At 43.9% G+C, this 15827-nt stretch overlaps 1 protein-coding gene across 2 annotated transcripts in view; it reads right to left on the minus strand.

Moving 5' to 3' along the window:
• The window catches only part of il12rb2 (interleukin 12 receptor, beta 2a), a 40897-nt gene that overhangs the window by 5328 nt on the left and 19742 nt on the right, over nt 1–15827 (minus strand). For both annotated transcript variants that reach the window (XM_055641923.1, XM_055641922.1), the window contains exons 9-13: nt 11766–11845; nt 5533–5746; nt 4100–4294; nt 2837–2938; nt 2625–2747 (exon numbers count right to left, since the gene is read on the minus strand). In XM_055641923.1, coding sequence (XP_055497898.1) covers nt 2625–2747; nt 2837–2938; nt 4100–4294; nt 5533–5746; nt 11766–11845 — 714 coding nt within the window. The remainder of the gene's footprint in view (nt 1–2624; nt 2748–2836; nt 2939–4099; nt 4295–5532; nt 5747–11765; nt 11846–15827) is intronic.

Below are 15827 nucleotides of genomic sequence, written 5' to 3' on the forward strand. Positions count from 1 at the left end.
ATGATCTGTCTTATCTCCATAACACCATAACATTGACCAGCTCGCTGATAATATTTTGACCATTCAATTCTTTCTGTGTACTCTCTTTCTCCTCATGCCCCCTGGACTCGCATCACCAATCCCCAGAACACCTGAGGTGACATTGAGACTACTATACTGTAGTCTACTGTCTATCTCTTTGGTGACCCACGGACTATCCTTGATCAGACTTTGCTGGGTTTACCTTGAACTAAACGTTATTCTATTATGTATCTATACACTGACTGGATAGCACACAACAAAAGCTTTTCACTGTACCTCAGTACACGTGACAATAAACTCAAACTGACCTGGCCTGGCCTGTGCCCCGTATGATCCTCTTTCCAAAAAACAAAATACTATGCAAGCTATAAAAAGAAAATGCACAGCATGACCAATGGAAACTATTTGATCGCTGCATATGAATAAAACTTTTTGTCAGGGACAACAATGCCAGCCGGAAAAAAAAAACCTCCCTAACTACCACCCACACTTTTCCTGCAGCCACCAGAGGATCAAACACCACCATTACGGATGCCCATCACTCCATCTTTCACCCTCACTTTTGGGAACATTCTAATAAAACAAACATGGGAACCCCATTTCTTCTGGTTGGGAAGATTGGGAGAAATGTCATCACATACAGGGTTGTACAGAGAAGGAAAGCTTTCCCACAGGGAGAGGGATGCATCTATTTAAAAAATGAACAACTACTTAAAATTGTATAGAATCTAGCCTGTAACAAGGCAATGTTTTAGATAGCTGTGGCAGGAAAACAACACGGACACGGGGCTGAATGAAGGAATATCCTGTTCTTATAATGGTTCTATATTTCTCTAAGATCTTCTATTTACTAGCAGATCCCTCCATAGCTACAGGCATTAATAGGGTATGTAATAAATGTTAAGCTGATAAGAAATTTGAGCAAGATCTTACGTAATAGTTTTTAAAATGAATAAATGTCAGTCACATAGACACAAACACCGTACCACATGGAAAAAGCCCCTTCCACTCAGAGTCTGCCAGTCATCATTTACACTTAAGATAGACACAAACTGCTGGAATAACTCATGGGGAGAGGCATCATCTCTGGTGAGAAAGAATGGGTGAAGTTTCAGATCCAGACCCATCTTCAGACTGAGAGACGGGGGAAGGGGGGAGGGAAACTCGAGATATGGAAGGGTCACATGAAAACAACTGATCAAAGCAGCTGATAAGGAAATGTAGAATGATTCATTGTTAGCTGAGGGGAAGGTGTTAAGGAGGCATACAATCAGTAAAACTAATCAGGACAGTGAAACTAGTCAGAGAACTAGGGTGGGGAAAGGAAGGCAAGGGTTACTTAAAGTTAGAGAAATTAATATTCATACTGCTGGGCTGGAAGCTGCCCAAGCAAAATATGGTGCTGATCCTCCAATTTGCATTGGGCCGCACTCTGACAGTGGAGGAGGCCCAGGACAGTACAGAAAGGTCAATAGGGGTGGGAGTTAAAGTGTTTAGCAGCCGGGAGATCGCATAGGCCAAGGCAGACTGAGCGGAGGTGTTCAGCGAAACGATCGCCAAGCCTGCGCTTGGACTGGACGAAATATAGGCGTCCACGTCTGGAACAGTAGATACAGTAGATGAGGTTGGAGGAGGTGCAAGCGACCTTTGACTCACCTGAAAGGATTGAATGGGTCCTTGGACAAACTCAAGGGAGGAGGTATAGGGACAGGTGTTGCATCTCCTGTAGTTACAGAGGAAAGTACCTGGTGAAGGGGTGGTTTGGATGGGAAGTGATGGGAAATGATGAGTTAACCAGGGAGTTGCGGAGGAAACGGTCTCTGCAGAAAGTGGGAAGAGGTGTAGATGGGAAGATGTGGCTAGTGGTGGGATCCCATTGGAGGTGGTGATGGGGTGAAAGGTGAGTACTAGGGGGACTCTGTCGCTGTTGCAATTGGGGAGCAAGAGCAGAGCTGCAGGATACTGAGGAGACGTATGTGTGGGCCCCAGCTACGATGGAAGCGGGGAACCTCCGTCCCAAAAGAATGAGGACTTCTTAGATGTCCTGTTATGGAACTTGGGCGCAAATATGGCGTAGAGGGAGGAAGTGGGAGTAGGGGATTGAGTCTTTGCAGGAGGCGGGGTGGGAAGAAGTGTAGTTTAGATAGCTGTGGGAGTCAGTAGGTGTATAATAGATGCCCATGAATAGTCTATCTTCTGTGATAGAGACGGTGAGATCAAGAAATGGAAGGGAGATGTCGGTGATGGTCCATGTGAATTTGTGTGCAGGTTGAAAATTGGAAGCCTAATTTATACTCCCCATATTCCCATTATCTCCCTCCTGATTCTATCACTCACCATCACACCAGGAGTAATTTACAGTAGCCACTTAATCTATTAACTCGTGTGTCTTTGGGTGTGCAAGGAAATCAGAGGACCTGGGGAAACATACATTCATGGAGAATATGCAAACTCCACACAAACAACATAATATGTCGGGAATGAAGCCAGATTAGTGGAGTTCTAAGGCAGCAACTCTATAGCTGTGCCTTCTGTGACACTGGAGACCTTCGCCTGCATCAATTTCTTGCGGTTCTGAATTGATATTTATCCTTCATACTAACCATAAATTGTAGGTGGCAACTTTGAACCCTTCGCCCATTTGTGGATGGTATAGCTCTCAGTGCAGCTCTCTTTCTCAACCTGTGGAATATTCCAAAAGACCAAAGTTCCTGACCGTGGAGCTGCTAAATGAAAACAGTTAAAATCTTGGTTAAAATAATCTAATTTCCACGACTCCATGTTTTTAATCAACCCAAAGTTTGAATTTGGTTACCTTTTGGTGCTGTATATTTCCAAATTGATAGTGGTATCCCTGCGCCATTGTCGTAAACTGCAAAGACGGAGATCTGAAAGCATGTCTTCGGTTTTATATTTTCTGTAATGTAGTAAGAAAGGGGCTTATTAGGATGTATTCTGTTCTGGTTCATGTTTTGGGCAGTGTGTGATTTGAAGATTATGGGTACAAGGAGAGAGAATCTATTGTGATGATGCTTTATCAGAAACAATGCATAGGATATGGGGACTTTCCCCAAAAACATTTAGGCATAGAACATTTTGAACACTTGAAAACTAACCCAAAGATTTTGTGTAGTCTACTAAATACCATGCAACCTAGATTACTTCTGATCTAAACTCAGTAGTTGAATGTGTTCGAGATGATGTACTCAACGTTCCAGGATTAGGAGGGATACTCACTGATTTTCTATAACGTTTCAAAACATACCCAAATTCCTCTCTCCTTGTAATCATGCAATCTTCAATTCCCCCCCATCCCTTTCTGTTTAAATATTATAATCTGTAATACAGGTGATTCTATATTGAATACCAATCAATGCATATTTTGGCCAGATCTTACCCATTGCTTCATCCCATCATTTGGAATATTCACCTATTCCCACAACATTCCTTAATGCATACCTACTGTTTTCCTAAAAAATTCCTATGCTTGCCAAGTTTTCTTTAATATTTTTGTTTATTTCCTATTTCTAAATCCTGCACTTATTAGCTTTTATTCCTCTCCCCCCCCCCAAACCATTCACCTGGGTAATATAGTTTTTTTTCTGTACAAAATAGTTACCCAAAAACTACTTCCAACAACAGAACCTAGTTTCCCCACTGGTCTTGCCGAGCTTCCAGTAAATAAGTATACACTAGACCAGCGATATAATTGCATACACCTTATGTTCTCCCATATCAGGTCATGGCAGGGTAGTGCGGGAGATTGGGTCAATCTATCTATAGCAAGTCCCGGTTGATTGCTTGCATGCAAATTAATTCAGCTACTCTTATGGGTAATAATTGGTCACATGGGATCTCTTATGGGTATTCAACCCTCTGTGACTGGTTTTCCATTCCTTCTACTCAGATCCAAAAGCTACAAATAAAAATCTACCTCCGATGTAGGGAATTGTAGAACCCATAAATAAACTGTCATGCTGAATTTATTACTTTTTTTTAAAAAAAACATCGTACAAGATTTTGAAGGGCAGTAGGTACGTAGGTTAGATGATGTGACTTGTTTAAAGACCTAATTTACCTGTTAATCTTGCTGAACGGTTCTGAGGAGGGAGTTTAATCCAATTTATATTTTGATTGAGTTTATCATTTACTTCTGTCCACATTACTACATATCCCTGGACTGCCACTGGTGGTTTCACTGGTTCCATCCATTCAATTAGGAGCCAATTACTCTCAGAATACATAGTGGAGATGTTTCTTGCTGGAGGAAGATCTATCCATTTGAAGAAATAAAAATCAGTAAATTAAGACATGACTTTAATGTTTTTATAAGTACAGGTTTCTTTTGAAGGTATCAGACAAGAACATGCAGAGGTTGACTGAGATGCAGTTTACAGGCAAGGGGAAATATGGCTTTTAAAGGTGAGATTGGAAGAATTAATCAACAGCATATTCCTGGTTAGAGTAAAGGGCAAGGCTGGCAGGTTTAGGGAATCCTGGCCAATGATGGGTTTTGAGACTAGACATTTATAAAAAAGACATGCGTAAGGTATAGGCAACTAGGATTAAGTGAGGAATATAAGAAATGTAGAAGCATATTTAGAACATAGTACAGCTCAAGAGTAGGCCCTTCAGCCCACAAAGGGCAGATTAGAGATGGTCAGCACAAGATTGTGTGTGGGAAATCATGTCTCATTCATTTGATAGATTTAGGTTTTGAACAGTTCATCAAGTGGATTGACAGAGTCCATATAGACTTTAGAGGTCTTTGACAAGGTCCCACATGGTAGACTAGACCTGAAAGTTAGATCACTTGGAATCCAGGGTGAGCTAGCCAACAGTATTCAAACTTGGCTCAATAGAAGGAATCAGAGAGTGATGGCAGAGGATTGGTGTTATGACTGGAGGCCTGTTACCAGCGATGCCCCTCATGGATCAGTGGCTGGCTGATCCACTGTTTGTAATCTATGACGATTTGGATGACAATGTAGTGAATATAGTTAATACATTTGCAGATGATCAGAATTGGTGGTATCGTGGACAACGAGGAGGGCTATCCAAGTTTACAAAAGAGTCTGAATAAATGAGAAATGGGCGAAGAAATGATAGATGGAATTTAACTCTGACAAATATAAGGTGGTGCATTTCAGTAAGTCAAACCCAGGAAATGACAAAAGGTTAGACACAAAATGATGGAGTAACTCAGTGGGACAAGCAGAGTATCTGGAGAAAAGGAATAGCTGACATTTCGGGTTGAGACCCTTCTTCACACTGACAATCAGGGGAGAGGGAAACGAGAGGTATGAAAACATTCAGAACAAACTGAATTGGTTATCATGCTGTAGCTGTTTAAATGTTGGTGAGATCACATTTGGAGTCTTATGGATAGTTCTGTTCACTCTGCTATAGGAAACATGTAATTGGGCAAGAAAGGGTATGGAAAAGATTCTGTTCTTAAAGTGACACCAGATTTTCTAGAAATGTAGTGAAAACAGAGACATTTTGTTTTACCTCTGAGAGACGATAGGTGGAGTTGAGTTGGTGGAGAACTGCCCCTGCAGTTGTATACAGACGCTGTGATGACACAGCCTGCCCTGGGAATGTCCCCTGTGTACCAGGTCTTCTTCGTCTGCTGTATCCAAATGGTTGTGTTATTCTTTATGCTTTCTTGTAGAGTTATGTTGTACCCCAAGACTCTTCCTCTGACTTCAAATACCTTGAGAGGCTATAATAATAATAATGTTATTTAGTAATATTTCCCCTAGAATTCAATTGAAACAATATATACCATCAAATACGATTTCCTCTACTAAATACAGCTTTCCTCTCTCTCACCATCACCAACACTATTCTGATAGCCACACTGAAGTTATTGCATACTTGTTCTTTCTTTCTTTCACTGTCTGCTTTGGATTGGCAGATATATTAATTTTTTCTTCACTATATGGAGAGGTGCAGGAGAATGGAACACTGTTTCTGCTAATGTACTAACCTATTCTCAATCACTTCCAATCTGTTACTGTGACATAACATCCTGAATCAAAACTCCTAGTGATCTTGACTTACATGATCATACAGCCATTTGCAGTCACTGACACAATGAAAAACTGTAGTTTCACAAGTTTATATTGGAGAACAGTGACAGATAGAGGCACAAGAGACTGCAGATGCTGGAATCTTCAGAAAAATACAAAGCGCTGGAGGAACTCAGCAGGTCAGGCAGAACCTAGGGAGGGAATGGACAGATGACATTTTGGATCGGGACCTATCTTCAGATAGATACGACTAGGGAACTGAAAACTGGAAAAGAGAGGTAGGGCGGCAAGGCTGGTAAGTGATAGATGGGTGCAGTTGATTGTCAGATTGGTGTAGTAGGTGTAAATTAGAGGTGAAAAGGAGGGAAATGGATATCAGACAAAGCCTTAGAATCAGAGTTTAAATCAACCTCTTAACGCGAGTGTGAATTTAATCTGAAGCGACGTCTTAAAACCAGATAAGAATCTTGTTGTAGTCAAGTTAATTTTGCTAAATGAGCATTTTCCTCAACAACACCCCCCACCCCCTCCTCTAATACATTATACAAGGTGTTCAGGAGAGTTCCTGTGAGGGTACCCAGTAAAATAATCTTATTTCATTGCCATTCTCCATGTTTATGTACAAATTCTAATCCAGTGAATGTTAAATTAAGACATTTTATTCTTACAAATATCAGATTAATTAAACTTTTTGGGGATTTACAAATGGTATTCATACAACCCTTATTCAGTCTGAAGAAGGGTTTCGGCCCGAAACGTCGCCTATTTCCTTCGCTCCATAGATGCTGCTGCACCCGCTAAGTTTCTCCAGCAATTTTGTGTACCTTCATACAACCATTAGTGGTTTGCAAGGGCCTTTAGAAGCAAGCCTGTGTACTGGTGGAGTCAGTTAATTTCAATGTCAGAGCAGGAAAGGGAGAATTGAAAAACACGCCCGTGGATTGAGTGGGTGATCAAAATGAGTTAATTGAATAATTAATAAAAAGATGGCATGAATAGCATAGTGGCCTTTTAGAAAACATAGAAACATAGAAATTATGTGCAGGAGTAGGCCATTCGACCCTTCGAGCCTGCACCGCCATTCAATATGATCGTGGCTGATCATCCAACTCAGTATCCCGTACCTGCCTTCTCTCCATACCCCCTGATCCCCTTAGCCACAAGGGCCACATCTAACTCCCTCTTAAATAGAGCCAATGAACTGGCCTCAACTACCCTCTGTGGCAGAGAGTTCCAGAGATTCACCACTCTCTGTGTGAAAAAAGTTCTTCTCATCTCGGTTTTAAAGGATTTCCCCCTTATCCTTAAGCTGTGACCCCTTGTCCTGGACTTCCCTAACATCGGGAACAATCTTCCTGCATCTAGCCTGTCCAACCCCTTAAGAATTTTGTAAGTTTCTATAAGATCCCCTCTCAATCTCCTAAATTCTAGAGAGTAAAAACCAAGTCTATCCAGTCTTTCTTCATAAGACAGTCCTGACATCCCAGGAATCAGTCTGGTGAACCGTCTCTGCACTCCCTCTATGGCAATAATGTCCTTCCTCAGATTTGGAGACCAAAACTGTACGCAATACTCCAGGTGTGGTCTCACCAAGACCCTGTACAACTGCAGTAGAACCTCCCTGCTCCTATACTCAAATCCTTTTGCAATGAAAGCTAACATACCATTCGCTTTCTTTACTGCTTGCTGCACCACAAATTAGCCAGAAAAAGCAGCATACCAGAGGACTGGGAGAAATTCAGAGACCAGCAGAGGAGGACAAAGGGCTTAATTAGGAAAGGGAAAATAGATTATGAAAGAGAACTGGCAGGGAACATAAAAATTGACTGCAAAAGTTTTTATAGATATGTGAAGAGAAAGAGATTAGTTAAAACAAATGTAGGTCCCTTGCAGTCAGAAACAGGTGAATTGATCATGGAGAACAAGGATATGGCAGACCAATTGAATAACTACTTTGGTTCCGTCTTCACTAAGGAAGACAAATAATCTGCCGGAAATAGCAGGGGACCGCGGGTCAAAGGAGATGGAGGAACTGAGTGAAATCCAGGTTAGTCGGGAAGTGGTGTTGGGTAAATTGAATGGATTAAAGGCCGATAAATCCCCAGGGCCAGATAGGCTGCATCCCAGAGTACTTAAGCAAGTAGCTTCAGAAATAGTGGATGCATTAGTGATAATTTTTCAAAACCCTTTAGATTCTGGAGTAGTTCCTGAAGATTGGAGGGTAGCTAACGTAACCCCACTTTTTAAGAAGGGAGAGAGAAAACGGGGAATTACAGACCAGTTAGTCTAACATCGATAGTGGGGAAACTGCTAGAGTCAGTTATTAAAGATGGGATAGCAGCACATTTGGAAAGTGGTGAAATCATTGGACAAAGTCAGCATGGATTTACGAAAGGTAAATCATGTCTGACGAATCCTATAGAATTTTTCGAGGATGTAACTAGTAGAGTGGATAGGGGAGAACCAGTAGATGTGTTGTATCTGGACTTTCAGAAGGCTTTCGACAAGGTTCCACGTAAGAGATTAGTATACAAACTTAAAGCACATGGTATTGGGGGTTCAGTATTGATGTGGAAAGAGAACTGGCTGGCAAACAGGAAGCAAAGAGTAGGAGTAAACGAGTCCTTTTCACAATGGCAGGCAGTGACTAGTGGGGTACCACAAGGCTCAGTGCTGGGACCCCAGCTATTTACAATATACAGGTGCACAACCTTTTATCCGAAGTTCCAAATAACGAAAACCTCCGAATAGCGGCCATTTTTTCAGTCCTTGAAGAAAGGTCCTTGAAAACGTTCACCGAGGGCGGCCCGCAGAGGTGACAGCGGAACCTCCGGTCGGTCCTCGAAGAAAGGGGAACTAAATCCCCATTCATAAAAGAGAAGGTGAGGGTATATTGCGCGGGAGGGTTAATAATTGACAATCTGCTGCTGCCTGCCCGCTCAGTTAAAAAGTTCCCACGGTAGACTCACGATACACAGTGTATCGTGAGTCTTGCATGAGAACTTTTTAACTCAGCGGGCAGGCAGCAGCAAATTGTCGCTCCCTTAAGTTTCCCCCACCTACACCCCTCTGCTTCCCGGCCATGTGTGTGACCCCTTCCCTCCCCTCTCCAGCTCCCCGCCCATTGCACCGGCGCGGGGGTTTTGCACTGTCTTCACGTCGGAGCTAGTGCCAATCACCGGAGATGTCAGGACCAACGGGACACCGGCCCCCAGGCCCACTGCAAGCACGGAGATCCCAGAGACCCACAGCCAGCAGCAGCCCAGCCACGTTCCAACTCCAGAGGAACACGCTCCCCGTAGGGACCGAAGCTGATGGTGTGCAAGGTGCGTCTTGGTCTTGAGGTTGCGGATGAGGGGGCGCAGCTCGGGCTGTGACGTCTCCGGCCACCCCCCTGTACAGGAGCTGAGACTGGGAACTGTGGGGTTGTTTGCAGTTGCAGAGGGAGGGGGCAAGGGCGGTACAGTTCCCAGTCTCAGCTCCAGTCCAGAGGGGTGACCGGAGACGTCAGGACCAACGGGACACCGACTGCAAGCACGGAGATCCCAGAGACTCACAGCCAGCAGCAACTCTAGCCCAGCCCCGCTCCAACTCCAGAGGAACCCGGGTTGCGGATGAGGGGGCGCAGCTCGGGCTGTGGGCGAACTGCCACTTGTCGCTGTAGCGGCGCATCGGGGAGCGGGTTCCTGTTGGTCCTGACGTCTCCGGCCATCCCCCTGGACAGGAGCTGAGAGACGTCAGGACCACCAGAAGCCGCTCCCCGATGCGCCGCTACAGCGACAAGTGGCAGTTTTCCCACAGCCCGAGCTGCGCCCCCTCATCGGGACACCGACCCCCAGGCCCACTGCAAGCACGGAGATCCCAGAGACTCACAGCCAGCAACAACTCTAGCCCAGTCCCGCTCCAACTCCAGAGGAACCTGGGTTGCGGATGAGGGGCGCAGCTCGGGCTGTGGGCGAACTGCCACTTGTCGCCGTAGCGGCCCAACGGGGAGCGGATTCCTCTGGAGTTGGAGGGACAGGGAGACACAGCGGCTTTTGAGAATGGTGGGCAATCACTTCCAAAGTTCTGCCCACACAGTCAGTACACCTCTCCTACACTTGTCTCCCGCACTAAGATTATCTCGCAGAGAATGATCCCAGCCTAACCCTCCCTATTTTCTCCTATTCTGCAAGAAAAAACTACATTGAAGACTCAAACTCGCGATCGAGTAACTGCCGGGATCGAGGCGCAAACTCGCGACCTTGCGGATATGAGCCGAGCACTCTACCACTGAGCCAGCCGTTAAAATCTACGCTAAAAAATCTTCCATTCCGAAAGCCGAAAAATTCTGAATTACGAAAAGTGTCTGGTCCCAAGGCTTTCGGATAAAAGGTTGTGCAACTGTATATTAATGATCTGGATGAGATGTTGAAGGCAACATCTCCAATTTTGCGGATGACACTAAGCTGGGGGGCAGTGTTAGCTGTGAGGAGGATGCTGGGAGACTGCAAGGTGACTTGGATAGGCTGGGTGAGTGGGCAAATGTTTGGTAGATGCAGTATAATGTGGATAAATGTGAGGTTATCCGCTTTGGTGGCAAAAACAGGAAAGCAGACTATTATCTAAATGGTGGCCGATTAGGAAAAGGGGAGATGCAACGAGACCTGGGTGTCATGGTACACCAGTCATTGAAAGTAGGCATGCAGTGCAGCAGGCAGTGAAGAAAGTGAATGGTATGTTAGCTTTCATAGTAAAAGGATTTGAGTATAGGAGTAGGGAGGTTCTACTGCAGTTGTACAGGGTCTTGGTGAGACCACACCTGGAGTATTGCGTACAGTTTTGGTGTCCAAATCTGAGGAAGGACATTATTGCAATAGAGGGAGTGCAGAGAAGGTTCACCAGACTGATTCCTGGGATGTCAGGACATTCATATGGAGAAGGACTGGATAGACTCGGCTTGTACTCGCTAGAATTTAGAAGATTGAGGGGGGATCTTATAGAAACTTACAAAATTCTTAAGGGGTTGGACAGGCTAGATGCAGGAAGATTGTTCCTGATGTTGGGGAAGTCCAGGACAAGGGGTCACAGCTTAAGGATAAGGGGGAAATCCTTTAAGACCGAGATGAGAAAAACATTTTTCACACAGAGAGTGGTGAATCTCTGGAACTCTCTGCCACAGAGGGTAGTTGAGGCCATTTCATTGGCTATATTTAAGAGTTAGATGTGGCCCTTGTGGCTAAAGGGATCAGGGGGTATTGAGAGAAGGCAGGTACGGGATACTGAGTTGGCTGATCAGCCATGATCAGATTGAATGGCGGTGCAGGCTCGAAGGGCCGAATGGCCTACTCCTACACCTATCTTCTATGCATCTATGTAAAGTAGGTGGTATCGTAGAGATTGAAGAAGGTTGTCAATAATTACAGCAGGATCTTGAACTGTAGGCAAGTGGAGGACTTTACTGCAGATAAGAGAGTAAGAGAGAGAGAGAGTGGGGGGGGGGGGGGGGGGGGGGGGGGGGGGAGGCGGAGAGAGAGAGAGAGAGAAAAAGGCAAAGCTGAACTGAAGCAAACTTTATGAACTAACCTCTTTTGATGTGATAACGTTCGCTACGGAGACACGTGGAGGTAACAGAATTACCATGAAACTAAATTTTCATTTTCAGAGCTAGTCCCCACAAGATCACATTTTCCTCATGCTTAATTAAACATTGAATTAGAAGTCTCTTACCTTCCAGAAGAGAGTGACCCTTAGGTTGTTTGGATCTGATAGGTCCATGGTATACCAGGCATCCAGTTGCCCAATGGGTGCTGTGTAAAGAAAGCAAGGAAGCTGCTGTAATTAAATGTCTGTGATTGTGCAGGTCCCACTGATTGTATTATTCTCCAACACAGTTGCCTCTTGCAGCACCAATTATGTGCAATGGAGTACGATACAATCAAAAGATCCAATGCACAGACATGAACTGAATTCCAAAATTATGCATTAGTTTTCTTTTTAAGTAATAATGACTTTGGGGGCAGAGTTGGATTCATGGGAGGTGGTCCTGGAGGGGCTTATGCTCCTCAAACTGCAGAGCATCTTGGACAATACAGCTCATCCCCTGCACTACACACTGGTCAACCTGAGGAGTACCTTCAGCAATGGACTGGTTCCACCAAGATGCACTGCAGAACGCCATAGGAGATCCTTCTTCCCTGTGACTATCAAACTGTACAACTTGTCCCCCTTCTGTCGTGGAGTAGACTGACTCCCCTCCCTCCCCTCCAATCTTTGCACATCCCCAAACCATTCCACTTGTCAGTTTAATTTCATGTTTCATGTATCGTGTGTTTTATGACTGTTGGAAGATCCAATTTTCCTCCTGGGATAAATAAAGTTCTATGGAATTGTATCGTATTGTATTTTGTCAATTCCTGAGAAGCAGAGCAAGTACCGAAGACCATGGAACTGTTGTTTTACAGCTCAGTCTACGGCCATTTAAGAAGCTACATTCCTGCAAGGGGCATGGAAGTGTAAGAATCTAAAGGCCCATGGATGATGAAAGATAAAGAAAGAAAGGATGTATTAATTATATCAGGTTGGTAATACCAGCAAGAATCAGGCCAATTGATCAGAGGGGAAATGAGAAAGGAAATAAGAGGCAAGGAGAATGAATGACAGGAGACTGACTTCTGGGTGAAGGAATCAAATCATTTCCTGCAGTATATAAACAGACATTAATAACCGCAGTGGAGGGAGAGGAGGGGATTCAACAAGAAAATAAATAGCTTAATGGCAGTATGGATACAAAACTGGGTTATGGGAACATGGTGGAGAGTAGTTTATTTTTTTAAATGGAAGAACATTGCAATAGCATTCAATACAATGATCATCATTTTTCGTAATATACATTCATAATTGGAGTAATAAACCAGACAGAATTTAAATATTTGAAGACAAAGAGAGGAGGAAGATGACAGACTTCCAAAGGACAAAATCAGGTTGGTGAGACAAAAGCAAATGAAATTTTACTTGGAGAAATTCAAAGTGACATTTTCTAATAGGAATAACAAGCTGCACTATTATCTGAATGGTGCACTATTACAGAGGGTGTAGGATAGAGAGATTTGCACATTACAACAAGCAGGACTTAACATCACGTTAAACAATATTACATAACCAGCCATTCCAGATTCTACAAGTATTGGTCATTTTTTTTTAACATCAATCCTGTTAAGTGATCCTGAACCTTTAATCTCAATCCTAATGATAGGTTCTATGATAACGTGTCAAATGCTTTTGGTAAATCTGAATATATTCAATGGCTGTACCTCATCTATCACGCCCAATAAGCCTAAAAAAAAAAATCTTTAGATGATTCATTAAAAATTATTTCTCCCTCATAAAAAATATTAACATAAATCGAAAATAAGAATTTCCCAAGAAACCATTACTATACTACAGGTGCGATAACATGCGTTTCCATGATGCTCATTAAATATAATGCGACTGATGAATTAGGGAGCACTGTGTGCATTTTGTAGGCCATATTACAACACATTTCCACTTGGGAATTAAAGTACCGTTTAAACATTACTTTGGAAATTGACAAGGGCTTCTATTAAACCCCCCTCACCCCAAGGGGTCACCATTGGGTCATTAAAATGGACAACCAATCACTTTTATCTATCAAACCATATACCACATAGCCTTTAGTATTTTTAGCTTACACCGTACATCAGAGTAACAGGAGACTTTGGCCCAATATGTCCATGGCAAACATGATGCCAAGTTAAACTAATCTCCTCTGCCTGCAAGTGATCCATATCCCTCCATTCCCTATCTAAAAGCCTCTTAAATGGCACTATCATACCTGTCCCATCACTATCCTTGACAGTGCATACCAGGAACCCCCATTTTAAAAAAAACAAAAAAACCAAAACAAAATGCCCCGCACATCTCCTTTAAACTTTGCCCCTCTCAACTTTGCTATGCTTTCCAGTCTTTAACATTTCCACCCTGGACAAAAGGTTCTGTCTGTCAACCCTATTATACCCCTCTTAATTTTATATAATTCTACCAGGTCTCCCCTCAGCCTCTGGAGCTCCAGAGAAAACAATACAAGTTGTCCAACCTAAATTTGCTTACCTAAAATTGGATAATTTAGTGTTCATACAATTGGGTTGAAAGTTACCCAAGCAGAATATGAGGCGCTGTTCATCCAGTTTGCATGTGGCCTCACTCTGGCAATGGAGGAAGCCCAGGACAGAAATGTCAATATGGGAATGGAAAGATGCGTTAAGCATTCAGGAGATCCAGTAGGCCTTGGCTGACCGAGCACAAGTGTGAAACAGGTGAAACAGCCATAGGATCTACACATGGTCTTAGCGATGTAAAAGAGACCACATCAGGAACACCAGGTGCAGTGCTGAGGTTGGATCAGGTGACCGTGAACCTCTAAATCACGGAAGGACTGCTGGGGCCCCTGGATGGAGGAGGTGAAAGGACAGATGTGACATTTCCTGCAATTGCAGGGAAAAGTACCTGGGCATGGGGTAGTTTTGGTGGGATGGAATGAGTGAACCAAGGAGGGAGCGGTCTCTGCAGAGTGTGGATGGGAAGATGTAACTGGTGGTGGAATTTACCTTAGAGGTGACGGAAATATCGGAGGATGATGTCTTGTGTGCAGAGGCTGGTGGGGTGAAAAGTGAGGACCAGGGGGACTCTATCTTTGTTCCGCCTCGGGTAGGGGAGCGGGAACATAACCATAAGGCACTGTGTAGACATGGGTGAGGGAACCATCTATGACAGAAGGGGAGAAACCACGTTTGCTAAAGAACAAAAACATCTCAGATGTCCAAGAATTGAAAGCCTCTTTTTGGGAGCAGATGCAGCGGAGATGGAGAAATCGAGAGTAGCGGATAGTTTTTGCAAGAGCCAGAGTGTGAGGAGTTGTAGTTCAAATAACTGGGGGATTCGGTAGGTTTGAAGTAAACATTAATCGATATTCTTTCTCCTGTGATGGAGACAGAGAGAGCAAGAAGGTTGAGAGAGGTGTCAGAGAGAGTCCATGTGAATTTGAGGGCAGTGTGGAAGTTAGTGGTAAAGCTATGGGCCTGTCCCACTTAGACAATTTTTGGGCGACTACAGGTGACGGCCGCAACATTTTCGGTGACAGTGGCGACAATTTTTGCTGTCCTAGGTTGTTGTAGATGCTGTTGGTTGTTGCCAAGTGTCGTAGGTGAATTCCATTAAAACTAGTCCCTGGCAGTCGCCTAAAGGGTCGCCTAAGTGGGACAGGCCCTTTAATGAAATGTACAAGTTCTGCATGGGTACAGGGGATAGCCCCAATGCAGTGGTGGTAAAGAGTCGAGGGATTTTGCCAGTGGACATTGGGAACGAGGATTGTTCGCGTAACCGACCTGTGAATCAGAAGGCGGGAACTGGCTGTTTTTTGTAGACATCTTCAACCTCTTATTATTGCCGTCTGAGGTTCCCATCTGTTTTAAAAGGGCATCACTGAAACCAGTGCCCAAGAAGAGCATGGTGACTTGCTGCAATGACTACCAACTGTCCATGAAGATGTAGTGCTTTGAGAGGTTGGTTATGGTGCATATCAACTCCTACCTTTGGATGGATATGGACCCACTACAATTTGCTTACAATGGATGAATGGGGGATGTGATCTTGCTGGCTCTCCACCTTGCACTGGACCAGATTGTCATTCATCAACTAGGAGTAAGCGTTCAACACCATCATCCCCTCCAAACTCATTACCAAGCTCAGGGAACTGGGTCTCTGTGCATCCCT

The sequence above is a fragment of the Leucoraja erinacea genome, chromosome 10 (genome assembly GCF_028641065.1).
Source record: "Leucoraja erinacea ecotype New England chromosome 10, Leri_hhj_1, whole genome shotgun sequence".
Classification (NCBI taxonomy): Eukaryota; Metazoa; Chordata; class Chondrichthyes; order Rajiformes; family Rajidae; genus Leucoraja; species Leucoraja erinaceus.